We start from the raw sequence: 23,241 nt of genomic DNA, 5'->3' as shown, positions 1-23,241 counted from the left end.
CGGAGTGTCAGTACTGAGGGACTGTTGCACTTTCGGAGTGTCAGTACTGAGGGACTGTTGCACCTTCGGTGGGTCAGTACTGAGGGACTGTTGCACTTTCGGTGGGTCAGTACTGAGGGACTGTTGCACTTTCGGAGTGTCAGTACTGAGGGACTGTTGCACTTTCGGGAGGTCAGTACTGAGGGTATGCTGCACTTTAGGTGGGTCAGTACTGAGGGACTGTTGAACTTTCAGAGTGTCAGTACTGAGGGACTGTTGCACTTTCGGTGGGTCAGTACTGAGGGACTGTTGCACTTTCGGTGGGTCAGTACTGAGGGACTGTTGCACTTTCGGAGTGTCAGTACTGAGGGACTGTTGCACTTTCGAAGTGTCAGTACTGAGGGACTGTTGCACTTTCGGTGGGTCAGTACTGAGGGAATGCTGCACTTTCGGTGGGTCAGTACTGAGGGACTGTTGCACTTTCGGAGTGTCAGCACTGAGGGACTGTTGCACTTTCGGAGTGTCAGCACTGAGGGACTGTTGCACTTTCGGAGTGTCAGTACTGAGGGACTGTTGCACATTCGGAGTGTCAGTACTGAGGGACTGTTGCACTTTCGGTGGGTCAGTTCTGAGGGAATGCTGCACTTTCGGTGGGTCAGTACTGAGGGACAGTTGCACTTTCGGTGGGTCAGTACTGAGGGACTGTTGCACTTTCGGAGGGTCAGTACTGAGGGACTGTTGCACTTTCGGTGGGTCAGTACTGAGGGACTGTTGCACTTTCGGAGGGTCACTGCTAAGGGACTGTTGCACTTTCGGTGGGTCAGTACTGAGGGACTGTTGCACTTTCGGAGTGTCAGTACTGAGGGACTGTTGCACTTTCGGTGGGTCAGTACTGAGGGACTGTTGCACTTTCGGAGGGTCACTGCTAAGGGACTGTTGCACTTTCGGTGGGTCAGTACTGAGGGACTGTTACACTTTCGGAGGGTCACTGCTAAGGGACTATTGCACTTTCGGTGGGTCAGTACTGAGGGACTGTTGCACTTTCGGTGGGTCAGTACTGAGGGACTGTTGCACTTTCGGAGTGTCAGTACTGAGGGACTGTTGCACTTTCGGTGGGTCAGTACTGAGGGACTGTTACACTTTCAGAGTGTCAGTACTGAGGGACTGTTGCACTTTTGGTGGGTCAGTACTGAGGGACTGTTGCACTTTCGGTGGGTCAGTACTGAGCGACTGTTGCACTTTCGGAGTGTCAGTACTGAGGGACTGTTGCACCTTCGGTGGGTCAGTACTGAGGGACTGTTGCACTTTCGGTGGGTCAGTACTGAGGGACTGTTGCACTTTCGGAGTGTCAGTACTGAGGGACTGTTGCACTTTCGGGAGGTCAGTACTGAGGGTATGCTGCACTTTCGGTGGGTCAGTACTGAGGGACTGTTGCACTTTCAGAGTGTCAGTACTGAGGGACTGTTGCACTTTCGGTGGGTCAGTACTGAGGGACTGTTGCACTTTCGGTGGGTCAGTACTGAGGGACTGTTGCACTTTCGGAGTGTCAGTACTGAGGGACTGTTGCACTTTCGAAGTGTCAGTACTGAGGGACTGATGCACTTTCGGTGGGTCAGTACTGAGGGAATGCTGCACTTTCGGTGGGTCAGTACTGAGGGACTGTTGCACTTTCGGAGTGTCAGTACTGAGGGACTGTTGCACTTTCGGGAGGTCAGTACTGAGGGTATGCTGCACTTTCGGTGGGTCAGTACTGAGGGACTGTTGCACTTTCAGAGTGTCAGTACTGAGGGACTGTTGCACTTTCGGTGGGTCAGTACTGAGGGACTGTTGCACTTTCGGTGGGTCAGTACTGAGGGACTGTTGCACTTTCGGAGTGTCAGTACTGAGGGACTGTTGCACTTTCGAAGTGTCAGTACTGAGGGACTGTTGCACTTTCGGTGGGTCAGTACTGAGGGAATGCTGCACTTTCGGTGGGTCAGTACTGAGGGACTGTTGCACTTTCGGAGTGTCAGCACTGAGGGACTGTTGCACTTTCGGAGTGTCAGCACTGAGGGACTGTTGCACTTTCGGAGTGTCAGTACTGAGGGACTGTTGCACTTTCGGAGTGTCAGTACTGAGGGACTGTTGCACTTTCGGTGGGTCAGTACTGAGGGAATGCTGCACTTTCGGTGGGTCAGTACTGAGGGACAGTTGCACTTTCGGTGGGTCAGTACTGAGGGACTGTTGCACTTTCGGAGGGTCAGTACTGAGGGACTGTTGCACTTTCGGTGGGTCAGTACTGAGGGACTGTTGCACTTTCGGAGGGTCACTGCTAAGGGACTGTTGCACTTTCGGTGGGTCAGTCCTGAGGGACTGTTGCACTTTCGGAGTGTCAGTACTGAGGGACTGTTGCACTTTCGGTGGGTCAGTACTGAGGGACTGTTGCACTTTCGGAGGGTCACTGCTAAGGGACTGTTGCACTTTCGGTGGGTCAGTACTGAGGGACTGTTGCACTTTCGGTGGGTCAGTACTGAGGGACTGTTACACTTTCGGAGGGTCACTGCTAAGGGACTATTGCACTTTCGGTGGGTCAGTACTGAGGGACTGTTGCACTTTCGGTGGGTCAGTACTGAGGGACTGTTGCACTTTCGGGAGGTCAGTACTGAGGGTATGCTGCACTTTCGGAGTGTCAGTACTGAGGGACTGGTGCACTTTCGGTGGGTCAGTAATGAGGGACTGTTGCACTTTCGGTGGGTCAGTACTGAGGGACTGTTGCACTTTCGGAGGGTCTGTACTGAGGGACTGTTGCACTTTCGGAGTGTCAGTACTGAGGGACTGTTGCACTTTCGGTGGGTCAGTACTGAGGGACTGTTACACTTTCAGAGTGTCAGTACTGAGGGACTGTTGCACTTTTGGTGGGTCAGTACTGAGGGACTGTTGCACTTTCGGTGGGTCAGTACTGAGCGACTGTTGCACTTTCGGAGTGTCAGTACTGAGGGACTGTTGCACCTTCGGTGGGTCAGTACTGAGGGACTGTTGCACTTTCGGTGGGTCAGTACTGAGGGACTGTTGCACTTTCGGAGTGTCAGTACTGAGGGACTGTTGCACTTTCGGGAGGTCAGTACTGAGGGTATGCTGCACTTTCGGTGGGTCAGTACTGAGGGACTGTTGCACTTTCAGAGTGTCAGTACTGAGGGACTGTTGCACTTTCGGTGGGTCAGTACTGAGGGACTGTTGCACTTTCGGTGGGTCAGTACTGAGGGACTGTTGCACTTTCGGAGTGTCAGTACTGAGGGACTGTTGCACTTTCGAAGTGTCAGTACTGAGGGACTGTTGCACTTTCGGTGGGTCAGTACTGAGGGAATGCTGCACTTTCGGTGGGTCAGTACTGAGGGACTGTTGCACTTTCGGAGTGTCAGCACTGAGGGACTGTTGCACTTTCGGAGTGTCAGCACTGAGGGACTGTTGCACTTTCGGAGTGTCAGTACTGAGGGACTGTTGCACTTTCGGAATGTCAGTACTGAGGGACTGTTGCACTTTCGGTGGGTCAGTACTGAGGGAATGCTGCACTTTCGGTGGGTCAGTACTGAGGGACAGTTGCACTTTCGGTGGGTCACTACTGAGGGACTGTTGCACTTTCGGAGGGTCAGTACTGAGGGACTGTTGCACTTTCGGTGGGTCAGTACTGAGGGACTGTTGCACTTTCGGAGGGTCACTGCTAAGGGACTGTTGCACTTTCGGTGGGTCAGTCCTGAGGGACTGTTGCACTTTCGGAGTGTCAGTACTGAGGGACTGTTGCACTTTCGGTGGGTCAGTACTGAGGGACTGTTGCACTTTCGGAGGGTCACTGCTAAGGGACAGTTGCACTTTCGGTGGGTCAGTACTGAGGGACTGTTGCACTTTCGGTGGGTCAGTACTGAGGGACTGTTACACTTTCGGAGGGTCACTGCTAAGGGACTATTGCACTTTCGGTGGGTCAGTACTGAGGGACTGTTGCACTTTCGGTGGGTCAGTACTGAGGGACTGTTGCACTTTCGGAGTGTCAGTACTGAGGGACTGTTGCACCTTCGGTGGGTCAGTACTGAGGGACTGTTGCACTTTCGGATGGTCTGCACTGAGGGACTGTTGCACGTTCGGAGTGTCAGTACTGAGGGACTGTTGCACTTTCGGTGGGTCAGTACTGAGGGACTGTTGCACTTTCGGTGGGTCAGTACTTAGGGACTGTTGCACTTTCGGAGGGTCAGTACTGAGGGACTGTTGCACTTTCGGTGGGTCAGTACTGAGGGACTGTTGCACTTTCGGAGGGTCAGTACTGAGGGACTGTTGCACTTTCGGTGGGTCAGTACTGAGGGACTGTTGCACATTCGGTGGGTCAGTACTGAGGGACTGTTGCACTTTCGGTGGGTCTGTACTGAGGGACTGTTGCACTTTCGGTGGGTCAGTACTGAGGGAATGCTGCACTTTCCGTGGGTCTGTACTGAGGGACTGTTGCACTTTCGGTGGGTCAGTACTGAGGGACTGTTGCACTTTCGGTGGGTCAGTTCTGAGGGACTGTTGCACTTTCGGAGTGTCAGTACTGAGGGACTGTTGCACTTTCGGTGGGTCAGTACTGAGGGAATGCTGCACTTTCGGTGGGTCAGTACTGAGGGACTGTTGCACTTTCGGCGGGTCAGTCCTGAGGGACTGTTGCACTTTCGGTGGGTCAGTACTGAGGGACTGTTGCACTTTCGGTGGGTCAGTACTGAGGGACTGTTGCACTTTCGGAGGGTCAGTACTGAGGGACTGTTGCACTTTCAGAGTGTCAGTACTGAGGGACTGTCGCACTTTCGGTGGGTCAGTACTGAGGGACTGTTGCACTTTCGGTGGAACAGTACTGAGGGAATCATGCACTTTCGGTTGGTCAGTACTGAGGGACTGTTGCACTTTCGGTGGGTCAGTACTGAGGGAATGCAGCACTTTCGGAGGGTCAATGCTGAGGGACTGTTGCACTTTCGGTGGGTCAGTACTGAGGGACTGTTGCACTTTCGGAGGGTCAGTACTGAGGGACTGTTGCACATTCGGTGGGTCAGTACTGAGGGACTGTTGCACGTTCGGAGGGTCACTGCTAAGGGACTGTTGCACTTTCGGTGGGTCAGTACTGAGGGACTGTTGCACTTTCAGAGTGTCAGTACTGAGGGACTGTTGCACTTTCGGTGGGTCAGTACTGAGGGACTGTTGCACTTTCGGAGGGTCACTGCTAAGGGTCTGTTGCACTTTCGGTGGGTCATTACTGAGGGACTGTTGCACTTTCGGTGGGTCAGTACTGAAGGACTGTTACACTTTCGGTGGGTCACTGCTAAGGGACTGTTGCACTTTCGGTGGGTCAATACTGAGGGACTGTTGCACTTTCGGTGGGTCAGTACTGAAGGACTGTTGCACTTTCGGAGTGTCAGTACTGAGGGACTGTTGCACCTTCGGTGGGTCAGTACTGAGGGACTGTTGCACTTTCGGAGGGTCTGTACTGAGGGACTGTTGCACGTTCGGAGTGTCAGTACTGAGGGACTGTTGCACTTTCGGTGGGTCAGTACTGAGGGACTGTTGCACTTTCGGTGGGTCAGTACTTAGGGACTGTTGCACTTTCGGAGGGTCAGTACTGAGGGACTGTTGCACTTTCGGTGGGACAGTACTGAGGGACTGTTGCACTTTCGGAGGGTCAGTACAGAGGGACTGTTGCACTTTCGGTGGGTCAGTACTGAGGGACTGTTGCACATTCGGTGGGTCAGTACTGAGGGACTGTTGCACTTTCGGTGGGTCTGTACTGAGGGACTGTTGCACTTTCGGTGGGTCAGTACTGAGGGAATGCTGCACTTTCGGTGGGTCAGTACTGAGGGACTGTTGCACTTTCGGTGGGTCAGTACTGAGGGTCTGTTGCACTTTCAGTGGGTCAGTTCTGAGGGACTGTTGCACTTTCGGAGTGTCAGTACTGAGGGACTGTTGCACTTTCGGTGGGTCAGTACTGAGGGAATGCTGCACTTTCGGTGGGTCAGTACTGAGGGACTGTTGCACTTTCGGCGGGTCAGTACTGAGGGACTGTTGCACTTTCGGTGGGTCAGTACTGAGGGACTGTTGCACTTTCGGTGGGTCAGTACTGAGGGACTGTTGCACTTTCGGAGGGTCAGTACTGAGGGACTGTTGCACTTTCTGAGGGTCACTGCTGAGGGACTGTTGCACGTTCGGAGTTTTAGTACTGAGGGACTGTTGCACTTTCGGAGGGTCAGTACTGAGGGACTGTTGCACTTTCGGTGGGTCTTTACTGAGGGACTGTTGCACTTTCGGAGGGTCACTGCTAAGGGACTGTTGCACTTTCGGTGGGTCAGTACTGAGGGACTGTTGCACTTTCGGTGGGTCAGTACTGAGGGACTGTTACACTTTCGGAGGGTCACTGCTAAGGGACTGTTGCACTTTCGGTGGGTAAGTACTGAGGGACTGTTGCACTTTCGGTGGGTCAGTACTGAGGGACTGTTGCACTTTCGGAGTGTCAGTACTGAGGGACTGTTGCACCTTCGGTGGGTCAGTACTGAGGGACTGTTGCTCTTTCGGAGGGTCTGTACTGAGGGACTGTTGCACGTTCGGAGTGTCATTACTGAGGGACTGTTGCACTTTCGGTGGGTCAGTACTGAGGGACTGTTGCACTTTCGGTGGGTCAGTACTGAGGGACTGTTGCACTTTCGGAGGGTCAGTACTGAGGGACTGTTGCACTTTCGGTGGGTCAGTACTGAGGGACTGTTGCACTTTCGGAGGGTCAGTACTGAGTGACTGTTGCACTTTCGGTGGGTCAGTACTGACGGACTGTTGCACATTCGGTGGGTCAGTACTGAGGGACTGTTGCACTTTCGGTGGGTCTGTACTGAGGGACTGTTGCACTTTCGGTGGGTCAGTACTGAGGGAATGCTGCACTTTCGGTGGGTCAGTACTGAGGGACTGTTGCACTTTCGGTGGGTCAGTACTGAGGGACTGTTGCACTTTCGGTGGGTCAGTTCTGAGGGACTGTTGCACTTTCGGTGTGTCAGTACTGAGGGACTGTTGCACTTTCGGTGGGTCAGTACTGAGGGAATGCTGCACTTTCGGTGGGTCAGTACTGAGGGACTGTTGCACTTTCGGCGGGTCAGTACTGAAGGACTGTTGCACTTTCGGTGGGTCAGTACTGAGGGACTGTTGCACTTTCGGTGGGTCAGTACTGAGGGACTGTTGCACTTTCGGAGGGTCAGTACTGAGGGACTGTTGCACTTTCGGAGGGTCAGTACTGAGGGACTGTTGCACGTTCGGAGTGTTAGTACTGAGGGACTGTTGCACTTTCGGTGGGTCAGTACTGAGGGACTGTTGCACTTTCGGTGGGTCAGTACTGAGGGACTGTTGCACTTTCGGAGTGTCAGTACTGAGGGACTGTTGCACCTTCGGTGGGTCAGTACTGAGGGACTGTTGCACTTTCGGAGGGTCAGTACTGAGGGACTGTTGCACTTTCGGAGGGTCACTGCTAAGGGACTGTTGCACATTCGGTGGGTCAGTATTGAGGGACTGTTGCACTTTCGGTGGGTCAGTACTGAGGGACTGTTGCACTTTCGGTGGGTCAGTACTGAGGGACTGTTGCACGTTCGGTGTGTCAGTACTGAGGGACTGTTACACTTTCGGTGGGTCAGTTCTGAGGGACTGTTGCACCTTCGGTGGGTCAGTACTGAGGGACTGTTGCACTTTCGGAGGGTCAGTACTGAGGGACTGTTGCACTTTCGGAGGGTCACTGCTAAGGGACTGTTGCACTTTCGGTGGGTCAGTACTGAGGGACTGTTGCACTTTCGGTGGGTCAGTTCTGAGGGACTGTTGCTCTTTCGGAGTGTCAGTACTGAGGGACTGGTGCACTTTCGGTGGGTCAGTAATGAGGGACTGTTGCACTTTCGGTGGGTCAGTACTGAGGGAATGCTGCACTTTCGGTGGGTCAGTACTGAGGGACTGTTGCACTTTCGGAGTGTCAGTACTGAGGGACTGTTGCACTTTCGGTGGGTCAGTACTGAGGGACTGTTGCACTTTCGGTGGGTCAGTACTGAGGGACTGTTGCACTTTCGGAGTGTCAGTACTGAGGGACTGTTGCACTTTCGAAGTGTCAGTACTGAGGGACTGTTGCACTTTCGGTAGGTCAGTACTGAGGGAATGCTGCACTTTCGGTGGGTCAGTACTGAGGGACTGTTGCACTTTCGGAGTGTCAGCACTGTGGGACTGTTGCACTTTCGGAGTGTCAGCACTGAGGGACTGTTGCACTTTCGGAGTGTCAGTACTGAGGGACTGTTGCACTTTCGGAGTGTCAGTACTGAGGGACTGTTGCACTTTGGGAGGGTCAGTACTGAGGGACTGTTGCACTTTCGGTGGGTCAGTACTGAGGGACTGTTGCACTTTCGGAGGGTCACTGCTAAGGGACTGTTGCACTTTCGGTGGGTCAGTACTGAGGGATGTTGCACTTTCGGAGTGTCAGTACTGAGGGACTGTTGCACTTTCGGTGGGTCAGTACTGAGGGACTGTTGCACTTTCGGAGGGTCACTGCTAAGGGACTGTTGCACTTTCGGTGGGTCAGTACTGAGGGACTGTTGCACTTTCGGTGGGTCAGTACTGAGGGACTGTTACACTTTCGGAGGGTCACTGCTAAGGGACTGTTGCACTTTCGGTGGGTCAGTACTGAGGGACTGTTGCACTTTCGGTGGGTCAGTACTGAGGGACTGTTGCACTTTCGGTGGGTCAGTACTGAGGGACTGTTGCACGTTCGGAGTGTCAGTACTGCGGAACTGTTGCACTTTCGGTGGGTCAGTACTGAGGGACTGTTGCACCTTCGGTGGGTCAGTACTGAGGGACTGTTGCACTTTCGGAGGGTCAGTACTGAGGGACTGTTGCACTTTCGGAGGGTCACTGCTAAGGGACTGTTGCACTTTCGGTGGGTCAGTACTGAGGGACTGTTGCACTTTCGGTGGGTCAGTTCTGAGGGACTGTTGCTCTTTCGGAGTGTCAGTACTGAGGGACTGGTGCACTTTCGGTGGGTCAGTACTGAGGGTCTGTTGCACTTTCGGTGGGTCATTACTGAGGGAATGCTGCACTTTCGGTGGGTCAGTACTGAGGGACTGTTGCACTTTCCGAGTGTCAGTACTGAGGGACTGTTGCACTTTCGGTGGGTCAGTACTGAGGGACTGTTGCACTTTCGGTGGGTCAGTACTGAGGGACTGTTGCACTTTCGGAGTGTCAGTACTGAGGGACTGTTGCACTTTCGAAGTGTCAGTACTGAGGGACTGTTGCACTTTCGGTAGGTCAGTACTGAGGGAATGCTGCACTTTCGGTGGGTCAGTACTGAGGGACTGTTGCACTTTCGGAGTGTCAGCACTGAGGGACTGTTGCACTTTCGGAGTGTCAGCACTGAGGGACTGTTGCACTTTCGGAGTGTCAGTACTGAGGGACTGTTGCACTTTCGGAGTGTCAGTACTGAGGGACTGTTGCACTTTCGGTGGGTCAGTACTGAGGGAATGCTGCACTTTCGGTGGGTCAGTACTGAGGGACTGTTGCACTTTCGGAGGGTCAGTACTGAGGGACTGTTGCACCTTCGGTGGGTCAGTACTGAGGGACTGTTGCACTTTCGGAGGGTCTGTACTGAGGGTCTGTTGCACGTTCGGAGTGTCAGTACTGAGGGACTGTTGCACTTTCGGTGGGTCAGTACTGAGGGACTGTTGCACTTTCGGTGGGTCAGTACTGAGGGACTGTTGCACTTTCAGTGGGTCAGTACTGAGGGACTGTTGCACTTTCGGAGGGTCAGTACTGAGGGACTGTTGCACTTTCGGTGGGTCAGTACTGAGGGACTGTTGCACATTCGGTGGGTCAGTACTGAGGGACTGTTGCACTTACGGTGGGTCAGTACTGAGGGACTGTTGCACTTTCGGTGGGTCAGTACTGAGGGAATGCTGCACTTTCGGTGGGTCAGTACTGAGGGACTGTTGCACTTTCGGAGTGTCAGTACTGAGGGACTGTTGCACCTTCGGTGGGTCAATACTGAGGGACTGTTGCACTTTCGGAGGGTCAGTACTGAGGGACTGTTGCACTTTCGGAGGGTCACTGCTAAGGGACTGTTGCACTTTCGGTGGGTCAGTACTGAGGGACTGTTGCACTTTCGGTGGGTCAGTACTGAGGGACTGTTGCACTTTCGGAGTGTCAGTACTGAGGGACTGTTGCACCTTCGGTGGGTCAGTACTGAGGGACTGTTGCACTTTCGGAGGGTCAGTACTGAGGGACTGTTGCACTTTCGGAGGGTCACTGCTAAGGGATTGTTGCACTTTCGGTGGGTCAGTACTGAGGGACTGTTGCACTTTCGGTGGGTCAGTACTGAGGGACTGTTGCACTTTCGGTGGGTCAGTACTGAGGGACTGTTGCATGTTTGGAGTGTCAGTACTGAGGGACTGTTGCACCTTCGGTGGGTCAGTACTGAGGGAATGTTGCACCTTCGGTGGGTCAGTACTGAGGGACTGTTGCACTTTCGGAGGGTCAGTACTGAGGGACTGTTGCACTTTCGGAGGGTCACTGCTAAGGGACTGTTGCACTTTCGGTGGGTCAGTACTGAGGGTCTGTTGCACTTTCGGTGGGTCAGTTCTGAGGGACTGTTGCTCTTTCGGAGTGTCAGTACTGAGGGACTGTTGCACTTTCGGAGGGTCACTGCTGAGGGACTGTTGCACGTTTGGAGTGTTAGTACTGAGGGACTGTTGCACTTTCGGTGGGTCAGTACTGAGGGAATGCTGCACTTTCGGTGGGTCAGTACTGAGGGACTGTTGCACTTTCGGTGGGTCAGTACTGAGGGACTGTTGCACTTTCGGTGGGTCAGTACTGAGGGACTGTTGCACTTTCGGTGGGTCAGTACTGAGGGACTGTTGCACGTTCGGAGTGTCAGTACTGAGGGACTGTTGCACTTTCGGTGGGTCAGTACTGAGGGACTGTTGCACCTTCGGTGGGTCAGTACTGAGGGACTGTTGCACTTTCGGAGGGTCAGTACTGAGGGACTGTTGCTCTTTAGGAGGGTCACTGCTAAGGGACTGTTGCACTTTCGGTGGGTCAGTACTGAGGGACTGTTGCACTTTCGGTGGGTCAGTTCTGAGGGACTGTTGCTCTTTCGGAGGGTCAGTACTGAGGGACTGTTGCACTTTCGGAGGGTCACTGCTGAGGGACTGTTGCACGTTCGGAGTGTTAGTACTGAGGGACTGTTGCACTTTCGGTGGGTCAGTACTGACGGACTGTTGCACTTTCGGTGGGTCAGTACTGAGGGACTATTGCACTTTCGGAGTGTCAGTACTGAGGGACTGTTGCACCTTCGGTGGGTCAGTACTGAGGGACTGTTGCACTTTCGGAGGGTCAGTCCTGAGGGACTGTTGCACTTTCGGAGGGTCACTGCTAAGGGACTGTTGCACTTTCGGTGGGTCAGTACTGAGGGACTGTTGCACTTTCGGTGGGTCAGTACTGAGGGACTGTTGCACTTTCGGTGGGTCAGTACTGAGGGACTGTTGCACGTTCGGAGTGTCAGTACTGAGGGACTGTTGCACTTTCGGTGGGTCAGTACTGAGGGACTGTTGCACCTTCGGTGGGTCAGTACTGAGGGACTGTTGCACTTTCGGAGGGTCAGTACTGAGGGACTGTTGCACTTTCGGAGGGTCACTGCTAAGGGACTGTTGCACCTTCGGTGGGTCAGTACTGAGGGACTGTTGCACTTTCGGTGGGTCAGTTCTGAGGGACTGTTGCTCTTTCGGAGTGTCAGTACTGAGGGACTGGTGCACTTTCGGTGGGTCAGTACTGAGGGACTGTTGCACTTTCGGTGGGTCAGTACTGAGGGAATGCTGCACTTTCGGTGGGTCAGTACTGAGGGACTGTTGCACTTTCGGAGTGTCAGTACTGAGGGACTGTTGCACTTTCGGTGGGTCAGTACTGAGGGATTGTTGCACTTTCGGTGGGTCAGTACTGAGCGACTGTTGCACTTTCGGAGTGTCAGTACTGAGGGACTGTTGCACTTTCGAAGTGTCAGTACTGAGGGACTGTTGCACTTTCGGTGGGTCAGTACTGAGGGAATGCTGCACGTTCGGAGTGTCAGCACTGAGGGACTGTTGCACTTTCGGAGTGTCAGTACTGAGGGACTGTTGCACTTTCGGAGTGTCAGTACTGAGGGACTGTTGCACTTTCGGTGGGTCAGTACTGAGGGAATGCTGCACTTTCGGTGGGTCAGTACTGAGGGACTGTTGCACTTTCTGTGGGACAGTACTCAGGGACTGTTGCACTTTCGGAGGGTCAGTACTGAGGGACTGTTGCACTTTCGGTGGGTCAGTACTGAGGGACTGCTGCACTTTCGGAGGGTCACTGCTGAGGGACTGTTGCACTTTCGGTGGGTCAGTACTGAGGGACTGTTGCACTTTCGGAGTGTCAGTACTGAGGGACTGTTGCACTTTCGGTGGGTCAGTACTGAGGGACTGTTGCACTTTCGGAGGGTCACTGCTAAGGGACTGTTGCACTTTCGGTGGGTCAGTACTGAGGGACTGTTGCACTTTCGGTGGGTCAGTACTGAGGGACTGTTACACTTTCGGAGGGTCACTGCTAAGGGACTGTTGCACTTTCGGTGGGTCAGTACTGAGGGACTGTTGCACTTTCGGTGGGTCAGTACTGAGGGACTGTTGCACTTTCGGAGTGTCAGTACTGAGGGACTGTTGCACCTTCGGTGGGTCAGTACTGAGGGACTGTTGCACTTTCGGAGGGTCTCTACTGAGGGACTGTTGCACGTTCGGAGTGTCAGTACTGAGGGACTGTTGCACTTTCGGTGGGTCAGTACTGAGGGACTGTTGCACCTTCGGTGGATCAGTACTGAGGGACTGTTGCACTTTCGGAGGGTCAGTACTGAGGGACTGTTGCACTTTCGGTGGGTCAGTACTGAGGGACTGTTGCACTTTCGGAGGGTCAGTACTGAGGGACTGTTGCACTTTCGGTGGGTCAGTACTGAGGGATGGTTGCACATTCGGTGGGTCAGTACTGAGGGACTGTTGCACTTTCGGTGGGTCAGTACTGAGGGACTGTTGCACTTTCGGTGGGTCAGTACTGAGGGAATGCTGCACTTTCGGTGGGTCAGTACTGAGGGACTGTTGCACTTTCGGTGGGTCAGTACTGAGGGACTGTTGCACTTTCGGTGGGTCAGTTCTGAGGGACTGTTGCACTTTCGGAGTGTCATTACTGAGTGACTGTTGCACTTTCGGTGGGTCAGTACTGAGGGAATGCTGCACTTTCGGTGGGTCAGTACTGAGGGACTGTTGCACTTTCGGTGGGTCAGTACTGAGGGACTGTTGCACTTTCGGTGGGTCAGTACTGAGGGACTGTTGCACGTTCGGAGTGTCAGTACTGAGGGACTGTTGCACTTTCGGTGGGTCAGTACTGAGGGACTGTTGCACCTTCGGTGGGTCAGTACTGAGGGACTGTTGCACTTTCGGAGGGTCAGTACTGAGGGACTGTTGCACTTTCGGAGGGTCACTGCTAAGGGACTGTTGCACTTTCGGTGGGTCAGTACTGAGGGGCTGTTGCACTTTCGGTGGGTAAGTTCTGAGGGACTGTTGCTCTTTCGGAGTGTCAGTACTGAGGGACTGGTGCACTTTCGGTGGGTCAGTACTGAGGGACTGTTGCACTTTCGGTGGGTCAGTACTGAGGGAATGCTGCACTTTCGGTGGGTCAGTACTGAGGGACTGTTGCACTTTCGGAGTGTCAGTACTGAGGGACTGTTGCACTTTCGGTGGGTCAGTACTGAGGGACTGTTGCACTTTCGGTGGGTCAGTACTGAGGGACTGTTGCACTTTCGGAGTGTCAGTACTGAGGGACTGTTGCACTTTCGGTGGGTCAGTACTGAGGGAATGCTGCACTTTCGGTGGGTCAGTACTGAGGGACTGTTGCACTTTCGGAGTGTCATCACTGAGGGACTGTTGCACTTTCGGAGTGTCAGCACTGAGGGACTGTTGCACTTTCGGAGTGTCAGTACTGAGGGACTGTTGCACTTTCGGAGTGTCAGTACTGAGGGACTGTTGCACTTTCGGTGGGTCAGTACTGAGGGAATGCTGCACTTTCGGTGGGTCAGTACTGAGGGACTGTTGCACTTTCGGTGGGTCAGTACTGAGGGACTGTAGCACTTTTGGAGGGTCAGTACTGAGGGACTGTTGCACTTTCGGTGGGTCAGTACTGAGGGACTGTTGCACTTTCGGAGGGTCACTGCTAAGGGACTGTTGCACTTTCGGTGGGTCAGTACTGAGGGACTGTTGCACTTTCGGAGTGTCAGTACTGAGGGACTGTTGCACTTTCGGTGGGTCAGTACTGAGGGACTGTTGCACTTTCGGAGGGTCACAGCTAAGGGACTGTTGCACTTTCGGTGGGTCAGTACTGAGGGACTGTTGCACTTTCGGTGGGTCAGTACTAAGGGACTGTTACACTTTCGGAGGGTCACTGCTAAGGGACTGTTGCACTTTCGGTGGGTCAGTACTGAGGGACTGTTGCACTTTCGGTGGGTCAGTACTGAGGGACTGTTGCACTTTCGGAGTGTCAGTACTGAGGGACTGTTGCACCTTCGGTGGGTCAGTACTGAGGGACTATTGCACTTTCGGTGGGTCAGTACTGAGGGACTGTTGCACTTTCGGTGGGTCAGTACTGAGGGACTGTTACACTTTCGGAGGGTCACTGCTAAGGGACTGTTGCACTTTCGCTGGGTCAGTACTGAGGGACTGTTGCACTTTCGGTGGGTCAGTACTGAGGGACTGTTGCACTTTCGGAGTGTCAGTACTGAGGGACTGTTGCACCTTCGGTGGGTCAGTAATGAGGGACTGTTGCACTTTCGGAGGGTCTGTACTGAGGGACTGTTGCACGTTCGGAGTGTCAGTACTGAGGGACTGTTGCACTTTCGGTGGGTCAGTACTGAGGGACTGTTGCACCTTCGCTGGGTCAGTACTGAGGGACTGTTGCACTTTCGGAGGGTCAGTACTGAGGGACTGTTGCACGTTCGGTGGGTCAGTACTGAGGGACTGTTGCACTTTCGGAGGGTCAGTACTGAGGGACTGTTGCACTTTCGGTGGGTCAGTACTGAGGGACTGATGCACATTCGGTGGGTCAGTACTGAGGGACTGTTGCACTTTCGGTGGGTCAGTACTGAGGGACTGTTGCACTTTCGGTGGGTCAGTACTGAGGGAATGCTGCACTTTCGGTGGGTCAGTACTGAGGGACTGTTGCACTTTCGGTGGGTCAGTACTGAGGGACTGTTGCACTTTCGGTGGGTCAGTTCTGAGGGACTGTTGCACTTTCGGAGTGTCAGTACTGAGGGACTGTTGCACATTCGGTGGGTCAGTACTGAGGGAATGCTGCATTTTCGGTGGGTCAGTACTGAGGGACTGTTGCACTTTCGGTGGGTCAGTACTGAGGGACTGTTGCACCTTCGGTGGGTCAGTACTGAGGGACTGTTGCACTTTCGGTGGGTCAGTACTGAGGGACTGTTGCACTTTCGGAGGGTCAGTACTGAGGGACTGTTGCACTTTCGGAGGGTCACTGCTGAGGGACTGTTGCACGTTCGGAGTGTTAGTACTGAGGGACTGTTGCACTTTCAGTGAGTCAGTACTGAGGGACTGTTGCACTTTCGGTGGGTCAGTACTGAGGGACTGTTGCACTTTTGGAGTGTCAGTACTGAGGGACTGTTGCACCTTCGGTGGGTCAGTACTGAGGGACTGTTGCACTTTCGGAGGTTCAGTACTGAGGGACTGTTGCACTTTCGGAGGGTCACTGCTAAGGGACTGTTGCACTTTCGGTGGGTCAGTACTGAGGGACTGTTGCACTTTTGGTGGGTCAGTACTGAGGGACTGTTGCACTTTCGGTGGGTCAGTACTGAGGGACTGTTGCACGTTCGGAGTGTCAGTACTGAGGGACTGTTGCACTTTCGGTGGGTCAGTACTGAGGGACTGTTGCACCTTCGGTGGGTCAGTACTGAGGGACTGTTGCACTTTCGGAGGGTCAGTACTGAGGGACTGTTGCACTTTCGGAGGGTCACTGCTAAGGGACTGTTGCACTTTCGGTGGGTCAGTACTGAGGGACTGTTGCACTTTCGGTGGGTCAGTTCTGAGGGACTGTTGCTCTTTCGGAGTGTCAGTACTGAGGGACTGGTGTACTTTCGGTGGGTCAGTACTGAGGGACTGTTGCACCTTCGGTGGGTCAGTACTGAGGGAATGCTGCACTTTCGGTGGGTCAGTACTGAGGGACTGTTGCACTTTCGGAGTGTCAGTACTGAGGGACTGTTGCACTTTCGGAGGGTGAATGCTAAGGGACTGTTGCACTTTCGGTGGGTCAGTACTGAGGGACTGTTGCACTTTCGGAGGGTCACTGCTAAGGGACTGTTGCACTTTCGGTGGGTCAGTACTGAGGGACTGTTGCACTTTCGGTGGGTCAGTACTGAGGGAATGCTGCACTTTCGTTGAGTCAGTACTGAGGGACTGTTGCACTTTCGGTGGGTCAGTACTGAGGGACTGTTGCACTTTCGGTGGGTCAGTACTGAGGGACTGTTGCACTTTCGGAGTGTCAGTACTGAGGGACTGTTGCACTTTCGGTGGGTCAGTACTGAGGGACTGTTGCACTTTCGGTGGGTCAGTACTGAGGGACTGTTGCACTTTCGGAGTGTCGGTATTGAGGGACTGTTGTACTTTCGGTGGGTCAGTACTGAGGGACTGTTGCACTTTCGGTGGGTCAGTACTGAGGGACTGTTGCACTTTCGGTGGGTCAGTACTGAGGGACTGTTGCACTTTTGGAGTGTCAGTACTGAGGGACTGTTGCACGTTCGGTGGGTCAGTACTGAGGGACTGTTGCACTTTCGGTGGGTCAGTACTGAGGGACTGTTGCACTTTTGGAGTGTCAGTACTGAGGGACTGTTGCACTTTCGGTGGGTCAGTACTGAGGGACTGTTGCACTTTCGGAGTGTCAGTACTGAGGGACTGTTGCACTTTCGGTGGGTCAGTACTGAGGGACTGTTGCACTTTCGGAGTGTCAGTACTGAGGGACTGTTGCACTTTCGGAGTGTCAGTACTGAGGGACTGTTGCACTTTCGGAGGGTCACTGCTGAGGGACTGTTGCACTTTCAGAGGGTCAGTACTGAGGGTCTGTTGCACTTTCGGTGGGTCAGTACTGAGTGACTGTTGCACTTTCGGAGTGTCAGTACTGAGGGACTGTTGCACTGTCGGAGTGTTAGTACTGAGGGACTGTTGCACTTTCGGTGGGTCAGTACTGAGGGAATGCTGCACATTTTGAGGTTCAGTACCGCAGGGAGTACTGCAAAGTCAGAGTGTCAAGACTGAGGGTGTGCTGGACTCTCGGAGGGCCAGTCCCTAGGAATTGCTGTACTTTCGGAGGGTCAGTACTGAGGGTGTTCTGCACTGCTGCAGGCTCCGTACTGAGGGAGTGCAGCACTGTCGGATGGTCAGTACAAAGCGTATCGCGCACTGTCGGAGGGTCAGTATTAAGGGAGTGCCACACTGTCGCTGGGTCAGAACTGAGGGAGTGCTGAACGTTTGGACGGTCAGTACTGAGGGGATGCTGAACTGTTGGAGGGTCATTACTGTAGGGAGTGCTGCAATGTCGGAGAGTCAGTACTGAGGAATTGCTGCACTTTCAGAGGGTTAGTACTGAAGGAGTACCGCACTGTCGGAGGGTCTGTACTGAGGGAGTGTTGCACATTTGGAAGGTCTGTACTGAGGGAGGGTTGCAATTTCGGGTTGCAGGTACTGAGGGAGGGCTGCACTGTCGGAGGATCAGTTCTGATAGAGGGCTGCACTATCGGAGGGTCCATACTGAGGGAGCTCTGCACTGTGGGAGGGTCTGTACTGAGTGTGCACTGCACTTTCGCAGGGTCAGTACTGAGGGAGTGCTGCACTGTCGGAGGGTCAGCACTGAGGGAGAGCTCCGCTGTAGGAGTGTAAGAACTGAGGGAGTGTTGCAATGTAGGAGGATCAGCACTGAAGGAGTGCTGCACAGTCGGAGTGTCAGTACTGTGGGAGTGATGGACTGACGGATGATGAGGACTGAGGAAGTGCTGCACTGCTGAAGTGTCAATGCTGAGGGTGTGCTGCACTGTCGGACGGTCAGTACTCAGGGAGAGCTGTACTGTCGGTAGGTCAGTACTGCGGGAATGTTGCACTGTCGGAGCGTCAGTACCGAGAAAGTGCTGCACTGCTGAAATAGCAATGGTGAGGGCGTGCTGCACTGTCGGAATGTCAGTACTAAGGCAGCGCTGCACTGTTGGAGGGTCAGCACTGAGGGAGTGCTGCACTGTCGAAGTTTCAGTACTGAGGCAGTGTTGCACTCTCGGAGGGTCAGTACTGAGTGAGAGCCGCACTATTGGAGGGGCATTATTGCAGGGGGGAGTGCTGCAATGTCGGAGTGTCAGTATTAAGGGACGGCACTGTTGGTGGGTCAGTACTGAGAGAGTGCCGCACTTTCAGTGTTACCATCTTTGGAGATGAGGCTCAAATCGAGGCCTGGTCTGCAGTCTCAGTTGCTGCAGCAGATCCATGTTCACAATTACACAAACAGAAGTGAAGAGTTGTCCCTGGATACCTAGAAATGAATTATCTGGAATTTACGACAGTGCCTGTTTGTGGGATCGTTCTGTACAGAAATTTGCAATACTGAGAAATCTTCAGCGAAGGTATTTCATTTGCTGTGAAATGTTCCAGCTGATGTGAGGTGGTGAAAGTCACATGACAAATGCAGTTCCATTAATTCTCACACTCACCCTCTCAATTTGTTTCAGCATCTGCAGCATTATTGTTCCTTGCACTGTCACTGACTGCAGTGGGCGGATTTACCTTATTCATAACTAACATGCAGGTAAGATAACATAATATCCGATAAAGCATGCAGTATAATCAGTCAGCACTGCACTGTGGGAGGGTCAGTACTGAGGGACTGCTGCACTGTGGGAGGGTCAGTACTGAGGGACTGCTGCACTGTGGGAGGGTCAGTACTGAGGGAGTGCTGCACTGTGGGAGGGTCAGTACGGAAGGAGTGCTGCACTGTGGGAGGGTCAGTACTGAGGGACTGCTGCACTGTGGGAGGGTCAGTACTGAGGGACTGCTGCACTGTGGGAGGGTCAGTACTGAGGGAGTGCTGCACTGTGGGAGGGTCAGTACTGAGGGAGTGCTGCACTGTGGGAGGGTCAGTACTGAGGGACTGCTGCACTGTGGGAGGGTCAGTACTGAGGGACTGCTGCACTGTGGGAGGGTCAGTACGGAAGGAGTGCTGCACTGTGGGATGGTCAGTACTGAAGAGACCTGCACTGTGGGAGGGTCAGTACTGAGGGAGTGCTGCACTGTCGGAGGGTCAGTACTGAGGGACTGCTGCACTGTGGGAGGGTCAGTACGGAAGGAGTGCTGCACTGTGGGATGGTCAGTACTGAGGGAGTGCTGCACTGTGGGAGGGTCAGTACTGAGGGAGTGCTGCACTGTGGGAGGGTCAGTACGGAAGGAGTGCTGCACTGTCGGAGGGTCAGTACTGAGGGACTGCTGCACTGTGGGAGGGTCAGTACGGAAGGAGTGCTGCACTGTCGGAGGGTCAGTACTGAGGGACTGCTGCACTGTGGGAGGGTCAGTACGGAAGGAGTGCTGCACTGTGGGATGGTCAGTACTGAGGGAGTGCTGCACTGTGGGAGGGTCAGTACGGAAGGAGTGCTGCACTGTGGGATGGTCAGTACTGAGGGAGTGCTGCACTGTGGGAGGGTCAGTACGGAAGGAGTGCTGCACTGTGGGATGGTCAGTACTGAGGGAGTGCTGCACTGTGGGAGGGTCAGTACTGAGGGAGTGCTGCAGTGTCAGAGGGTCATTACGGAGAGACTGCTGCACTGTCGGAGGTAAGCACTCTGCGAGTGTCGCACTGTCAGAGGGACAGCACTGTTGGAGGGCATGAAGCACTGTCAGAGGGTCAGTACAGAGGGAACGTTGCACTGTCGGAGGGGTAGTACTGAGGGACTGCTGCACTGTTGGATGGTCTGGAAGGAGGGGTGATGCACTGTTGGAGCGTCAGTACTGAGGGAGTGCTGCACTGTCGGAAGGCCAGTACTGAGGGAGTGCTGCACTGTGGGAGCTAACGCTGTTGGGGAGGGTTTAAACTAATGTGGCAGGGGGATGGGAACCAATTGAGGAGGTCAGTTGACAGTAAGGAGGTAGTAACAAAAGCCTGTAAGGAACTAGATAATGAAATCAGTGTGACTAAGGGGAAGAGCAGGCAGGGAGCAGATGATGAATGTAAAGGGACTGGTGGTCTGAGGTGCATTTGTTTTAATGCAAGAAGTGTAGTAGATAAGGCAGATGAACTTAGGGCTTGGATTAGTACCTGGGAGTATGATGTTATTGCTATTACTGAGACTTGGTTGAGGGAAGGGCATGATTGGCAACTAAATATCCCAGGATATCGATGCTTCAGGCGGGATAGAGAGGGAGGTAAAAGGGGTGGAGGAGTTGCATTACTGGTCAAAGAGGATATCACAGCTGTGCTGAAGGAGGGCACTATGGAGGACTCGAGCAGTGAGGCAATATGGACAGAACTCAGAAATAGGAAGGGTGCGGTAACAATGTTGGGGCTGTACTACAGGCCTCCCAACAGCGAGCGTGAGATAGAGGTACAAATATGTAAACAGATTATGGAAAGATGTAGGAGCAACAGGGTGGTGGTGATAGGAGATTTTAATTTTCACAACATTGACTGGGATTCACTTAGTGTTAGAGGTCTAGATGGAGCAGAATTTGTAAGGAGCATCCAGGAGGATTTTCTAGAGCAGTATGTAAATAGTCCAACTCGGGAAGGGGCCATACTGGACCTGGTGTTGGGGAATGAGCCCGGCCAGGTGTTTGAAGTTTCAGTAGGGGACTACTTTGGGAATAGTGATCACAATTCCGTAAGCTTTAAAATACTCATGGACAAAGACGAGAGTGGTCCTAAAGGAAGAGTGCTAAATTGGGGGAAGGCCAACTATACCAAAATTCGGCAGGAGCTGGGGAATGTAGATTGGGAGCAGCTGTTTGAAGGTAAATCCACATGTGATATGTGGGAGGCTTTTAAAGAGAGGTTGATTAGCGTGCAGGAGAGACATGTTCCTGTGAAAATGAGGGATAGAAATGGCAAGATTAGGGAACCATGGATGACAGGTGAAATTGTGAGACGAGCTAAGAGGAAAAAGGAAGCATACATAAGGTCTAGGCGGCTGATGAAAGACGAAGCTTTGAAAGAATATCGGGAATGTAGGACCAATCTGAAACGAGGAATTAAGAGGGCTAAAAGGGGTCATGAAATATCTTTAGCAAACAGGGTTAAAGAAAATCCCAAAGCCTTTTATTCATATATAAGGAGAAAGAGGGTAACTAGAGAAAGGATTGGCCCACTAAAGGACAAAGGAGGAATGTTATGCTTGGAGTCAGAGAAAATGGGTGAGATTCTAAACGAGTACTTTGCATCGGTATTCACCGAGAAGAGGGACATGACGGATGTTGAGGTTAGGAACAGATGTTTGATTACTCTAGGTCAAGTCGGCATAAGGAGGGAGGAAGTGTTGGGTATTCTAAAGGGCATTAAGATGGACAAGTCCCCAGGTCCGGATGGGATCTATCCCAGGTTACTGAGGGAAGCGAGAGAGGAAATAGTTGGGGCCTTAACAGATATCTTTGCAGCATCCTTAAACACGGGTGAGGTCCCGGAGGACTGGAGAATTGCTAATGTTGTCCCCTTGTTTAAGAAGGGTAGCAGGGATAATCCAGGTAATTATAGACCGGTGAGCCTGACGTCAGTGGTAGGGAAGCTGCTGGAGAAGATACTGAGGGATAGGATCTATTCCCATTTGGAAGAAAATGGGCTTATCAGTGATAGGCAACATGGTTTTGTGCAGGGAAGGTCATGTCTTACCAACTTAATAGAATTCTTTGAGGAAGTGACAAAGTTGATTGATGAGGGAAGGGCTGTCGATGTCATATACATGGACTTTAGTAAGGCGTTTGATAAGGTTCCCCATGGCAGGCTGATGGAGAAAGTGAAGGCGCATGGGGTCCATGGTGTACTAGCTAGATGGATAAAGAACTGGCTGGGCAACAGGAGACAGAGAGTAGCAGTGGAAGGGAGTTTCTCAAAATGGAGACGTGTGACCAGTGGTGTTCCACAGGGATCCGTGCTGGGACCACTGTTGTTTGTGATATACATTAATGATTTGGAGGAAAGTATAGGTGGACTGATTAGCAAGTTTGCAGACGACACCAAGATTGGTGGAGTAGCAGATAGTGAAGGGGACTGTCAGAGAATACAGCAGAATATAGATAGATTGGAGAGTTGGGCAGAAAAATGGCAGATGGAGTTCAATCAGGGAAAATGTGAGGTGATGCATTTTGGAAGATCCAATTCAAGAGTGAACTATACAGTAAATGGAAAAGTCCTGGGGAAAATTGATGTCCAGAGAGATTTGGGTGTTCAGGTCCACTGTTCCCTGAAGGTGGCAACGCAGGTAAATAGAGTGGTCAAGAAGGCATACGGCATGCTTTCCTTCATCGGACGGGGTATTGAGTACAAGAGTTGTCAGGTCATGTTACAGTTGTATAGGACTTTGGTTCGGCCACATTTGGAATACTGCGTGCAGTTCTGGTCGCCACATTACCAAAAGGATGTGGATGCTTTGGAGAGGGTGCAGAGGAGGTTCACCAGGATGTTGCCTGGTATGGAGGGCGCTAGCTATGAAAAGAGGTTGAGTAGATTAGGATTATTTTCATTAGAAAGACGGAGGTTGAGGGGGGACCTGATTGAGGTGTACAAAATCATGAGAGGTATAGACAGGGTGGATAGCAAGAAGCTTTTTCCCAGAGTGGGGGATTCAATTACTAGAGGACACAAGTTCAAAGTGAAAGGGGAAAGGTTTAGGGGGGATATGCGTGGAAAGTTCTTTACGCAGAGGGTGGTGGGTGCCTGGAACGCGTTGCCAGCTGAGGTGGTACATGCGGGCACGATGGCGTCTTTTAAGATGTATCTAGACAGATACATGACTGGGCAGTAAGAAAAGAGATACAGACCCTTAGAAAATAGGCGACATGTTTAGATAGAGGATCTGGATCGGCGCAGGCTTGGAGGGCCGAAGGGCCTGTTCCTGTGCTGTAATTTTCTTTGTTCTTTGTTCTAACTCAGGGAATGCAGCAATGTCGAGGGTCAGTAATGAAGGAATGCTGCACA

General features: G+C 52.8%; 1 protein-coding gene across 1 annotated transcript in view; it reads left to right on the top strand.

Annotated features, from left to right (window-relative positions):
• LOC137374817 (equilibrative nucleobase transporter 1-like) overlaps nucleotides 1-23,241 on the top strand; it is a 480,520-nt gene that overhangs the window by 377,982 nt on the left and 79,297 nt on the right. The window contains exon 4 of the mRNA XM_068041340.1: nucleotides 18,797-18,873. Within this exon, the coding sequence (XP_067897441.1) occupies nucleotides 18,797-18,873 (77 nt within the window). The remainder of the gene's footprint in view (nucleotides 1-18,796; nucleotides 18,874-23,241) is intronic.

The sequence above is a fragment of the Heterodontus francisci genome, chromosome 11 (assembly GCF_036365525.1).
Source record: "Heterodontus francisci isolate sHetFra1 chromosome 11, sHetFra1.hap1, whole genome shotgun sequence".
In the NCBI taxonomy this organism is placed as follows: domain Eukaryota; kingdom Metazoa; phylum Chordata; class Chondrichthyes; order Heterodontiformes; family Heterodontidae; genus Heterodontus; species Heterodontus francisci.
This window is presented reverse-complemented; position numbering and strand designations above follow the sequence as displayed.